Genomic DNA, 4,690 nt, shown 5'->3' on the forward strand with positions numbered 1-4,690 from the left:
TGTTTATTTGTCTGCTTTTTACAACTAAAACTTCCTAAGAAGCTACAATTACGATGAATTACAAAGATTAGAGACAATCCATGACCTTAAAAGTTGTTTGTTGGTGAAACTGATCAGTTATATTGACTGATGTTTCTGTTACTAGTAAAATAGGACCAATGATCCACATACAGGTTAAGTTACGAAACTATAAACCACGCCTTCAATAGGTGTGGTTTGGTTGTTTAAACCCAAGTAATCTGAGCAAGTTTTAATTTTGAATCATGTCTCCGCTAGTTTGCAAATTTACTGCTTAAAAATAACCGGAGGAAAATTATTTATTTTGTAAACCATTATTTAGCATTCTTGTTTGAATCTGTTACGAAAATGTTTATTTGAAGTCTACATTAACATTAGTAGCATGTATTAACAAAGAAGTTGATTATCTAAATTATTTGGTACTAAATGTTGGTAAACATATTCCCTTCCCTACATCATATCATATGATAGTCAAAGAGTCTCCATAGCTTGGTACTTTGTGATTGCTTATATATTTATGTTGTTAGATAAAAGTAGGTAATATTTGTATGTGGTTTTATTTTGCTAATTATTTTTGGATGCATGACTTAAAGTGTACAGATTACTTTTAATCTGATTTTTATCAAGTTTTTATTGCAATGACCATTATGTGTTTGTCATTTACTTTGGCATGTGATTGGTCATTCTCCTGAAAAATCAAGAAGTTATTTAAAACTCTTGAAAATCATATTTCACTCACAAAATTATGATTAAATGTGACTTCTGGACTGTTATTAAACGGTAGCACGTAATACCGATGTTTAGTAAGAAAACTGATGAAGCCATTTGCTTAGAATGCCACTTGGCTTGAAACATGAACTTTTCATGATATTCTCGTATAGTTTCAACATTAATTCAGGTTTACGAGGAAGTATGACAAGTTTAATATTTACTGAGTATTTGAGATTGTAGTGAAACCCATGACTTATCTGTCTGCTTTTATTTAGGAAGAATAGTTTTCATTGTTTTAGACTTGAACCACACGATAAATTACAAAGTATTTTGAGAGGTTACATATGAGAGTGAGGTAAATAACCGTATAGCTTGCCAGAGATGTAGTCAATGTTATTTACCATTTAAATGTTTAACTGCAACTTCATGTAACATTAAGTTGCTTATCACTCAAAAGAATCTCTGTTTACTGAAAAGTTTTTCTATATTCTAGGCTATGCTTTACTTGCAATTTTCTGTTTTCCGAAGTGAAACAATTTTAAAGTCACAAGCAAAGTAAAACGCGTTCCAACCACTACGTCTCACGTTTGATTACAGATTCAGCGATTTCTTTTCGAATGATGAAATACTGGTAATGTCACAGACATAGTATAACTCAAAACTGATTTTGTAACCCTATGCTTAGCATATAAGTTAATTAGGTATTTGTTTAGAAACTAAACGCGATCTTTTTATTTTCATTGGTGTGTACACTGCATAGTTCAGTGAATTAACAACTAGAGTTCTCTTTTATTGATGCAGCCAAGTTGGGACAATAATTTTTTTTCAATGATTTATGACAATAATCACAAACTTCTTAACGAACTTGTTTTATTTTAGTCTTTTAAAATATCTGCGGAATTAAGATAAAATACACCGGAATAATTGTTCTGAAATAGTTTAATGTTTAACATGATTTAATTTTTCTCCTACTTGCAATCATTCAAACATCCACCAACAAATCTTCACAGGGATCTTTATTTTCATTTATAATTATGATTATTTCCATATAAACATTGTAAGATTTAGCGCTCATTAGATATTCTATTTTTACTTTGTTTATCAAAGCAACATATTTTAAAGTCACGAAGGTTAATTATTTAAAATTTGAATACCAGAAGTTTAATTCTAGGATAGTGTATCTTCTAAACTATAAGTTCTTGTTTGCACTTCGCATTCTTTTGGGTCTCTGCGATTCAGTGATCTGTATAAACTTGGGAAAAGTAGTCTCTGTTAGTTTCATTATTGATGATAAAAGGTTGATTTGGTAGTTTTAAGACTAGAATGTAAAAATTAAGATAGCTCTCCAGTTACTTCGTTCAAGATAGTATTAACTTGTTGTATACGCACACAGGTGTTTATTTGAACCTGTTGCTATTTATTTTCTGTGGTTAATGATCAAACTTCACCTTCTGTTACTGATTTATGATTGATATTAAACATTTCATTTTAGATAATTTTAAATCAAACTATTTCGTGAAGTTTTTGTTTTACTGCTGAACATATTATATGGTCGGGAACGTTTTATACCTAACTAGTAACAGCTGCAGTTAACGTACACTACCCACGGCCTCAATACCACAGTTGACCATGTATAATGTGAACACGTCAACATATTCTCCATATAACCATCATATTATTATTTGAAAATTACTACCAATGGATCCCTTCCATTTCGTCAATGAATTCCATCGATCAAATCTAACAACACGACTACCAAATTATGGTTATATATATTATGCTGATCTTTACTCTTCAAATTCATTCATTTTGGAGATTTTAATCAGCTTACTATGTATTGGTGGTATAACATCAAATTGTCTTTCGTTTGTCTTTCATATATGTGCTATACTGTATGGTAAAAAACATTTGTATCAAGTGCCTTATCCAATTTACCTACAGAAAGTGTATAGATGTCCACTGTATCGCCGATGTATACGTCGATTGTATCTAATATTTTGTAAATGGCCATTATCATATATTGTTTCACTAATTACCTTGTCTTTACAATGTATATTTTGTTATAAATGCAAAAGCAAGGTTAACAAACTAACGACAACAAAGCATAATAACGCTTCAATTACAGCAGCAACAACAAATGCTAGCATTAATACTATAACTACCTCTCAAAGTACACTTATTCCACTGTCGACAGATAACCACAGTGGTAATATATACGATAATAATAACGTAATGATTGATATGAAGTTCGAAGTACGTTGGCCCGGTGTTTCGATTCTCAAACCTTTATCTGGTAGAGATCCCAATTTAGAAAACAATTTGTTATCATTTTTTCAAATGGATTATCCCACATTTGAATTGCTGTTTTGTATAACTGATAAAGAAGATCCAGCTTATGAGCTTGCTGAACGTTTAATTACACAACATCCACATGTTGATGCACAAATTATCATAGCCAAAGATTTATTTGGTATTAACCCGAAGATTAATAATTTACAAGCTGGTTATGAAGCTTCCAAATATTCGTTGCTATTAATATCAGATTCAGGTTTATGGATGCGTTCAGATGCATTAATGGATATGGTATCGTCATTAGAAGTGGATCCAAAAGTTGGTCTCATCCATCAAGTGCCTTATATGAAGCCGTATAATGGTATTTTATCATCTATACGAGACAAGGCACCTTTCCAAGGACGCCCCAAACACATTATTTGTAATAATGATCATGAAACAACATTGAGAGCAAGAACATCGATAGATTTAGAATATATTCCAACTGTTTGTGAACAGCCATCATTTACTTGGGTTGTACAGTTAGTTTTTTTTTCATGTTGGCATGCAAAAGTCTATTTAACTGCATCATTTCTTAATGTGAATTGTGTAACTGGTATGTCATGTCTATTACGTAAGTCAACATTAAGTGATTCCGGTGGTTTTAAACAATTTGGCTGTTATCTAGCAGAAGATTATTTCCTAACAAAGTATATATCTAATCGGGGTTGGAAAATATCTTTATCTCATCAACCAGCTTGGCAAAATTCACCATCACCTTGTCTATATCAATTTTATTTACGAATATTACGTTGGTCACAGTTAAGACTAAGTATGGCGGTGTTGAGCTTTATATTTGAACCATTCACAAGATGCCTACCAAATGCTTTATTGGGAGCCTTCACATTTGCTTATATTTTTCCAAATTTTATTGATCCAGGTGTATATTTTATGTGTTATATCCTTCTATGGTTTTTGTTAGATTATATATTATTACGTCAAATTTATCCACCGGAAACTCCAATATGTATCACAAAACTAGAATATCTTGTAGCTTGGTTATTTTCTGAATTGTTAGCTTTTCCACTGCATTTAACAGCAGCTTTTTTTCGTGAAGTACGTTGGCGTGATAAACGATTTCGTATAAGATGGGGTGGGATTTCTGAACGAATTGATCACCAAAATGTCATATAATTGAAAAATAAGTTTTGTTGATAGATGAAATGAAAAAGAGTAATAACATTTAATTGTAGATTATTTATTGGTGTATCATTTATTTCTGTTATTTTGATCACTAAATCTGGTCTTTCTACTTCAAAATGATAATGTTATTTTTTAGGAATTAAAAACCTTTTCTTCAGTATATATATATAACCATTACTACTGTTGTTCTCTGTTTTCGTTTGCCTCCCTATTGTTATTTTTCACTGTGATTGTTATTACCATTATTACTATTAGTATTACTATGAGACCTTAAAGAAAGATTGTAAATATAAGAATATATACATATATTATTATGATTATTGTTGATGGTTTCCAGAAAAAGCGTTGTTGGCGTAATTACTTATCTATCTCATGTTGTTTGATTTTAACTCGATCTCCTCAGAATTATGTCATTTAGCTGCTAATTTTAGATCATCTAAATCTCGAGAATTTAGGTTGCCGGATATTGATTTGATAGCTTAATGGC

The 4,690-nt window shown here is 30.9% G+C and overlaps 1 protein-coding gene across 1 annotated transcript; it reads left to right on the forward strand.

The window, feature by feature from the left end:
• Positions 1 to 2,970: 2,970 nt before the first annotated feature.
• Smp_157080 (putative ceramide glucosyltransferase) lies at positions 2,971 to 4,458 on the forward strand (the record flags this gene model as incomplete). Its single annotated transcript, XM_018789629.1, has 2 exons — positions 2,971 to 3,382; positions 3,494 to 4,458. The coding sequence occupies 2 exons, from the start codon at positions 2,971 to 2,973 to the stop codon at positions 4,192 to 4,194; spliced, it is 1,113 nt and encodes a 370-aa protein (XP_018655053.1). The 3' UTR covers positions 4,195 to 4,458.
• Positions 4,459 to 4,690: the final 232 nt, after the last annotated feature.

The sequence above is a fragment of the Schistosoma mansoni genome, chromosome W, assembly GCF_000237925.1.
Source record: "Schistosoma mansoni strain Puerto Rico chromosome W, complete genome".
Taxonomy (NCBI): domain Eukaryota; kingdom Metazoa; phylum Platyhelminthes; class Trematoda; order Strigeidida; family Schistosomatidae; genus Schistosoma; species Schistosoma mansoni.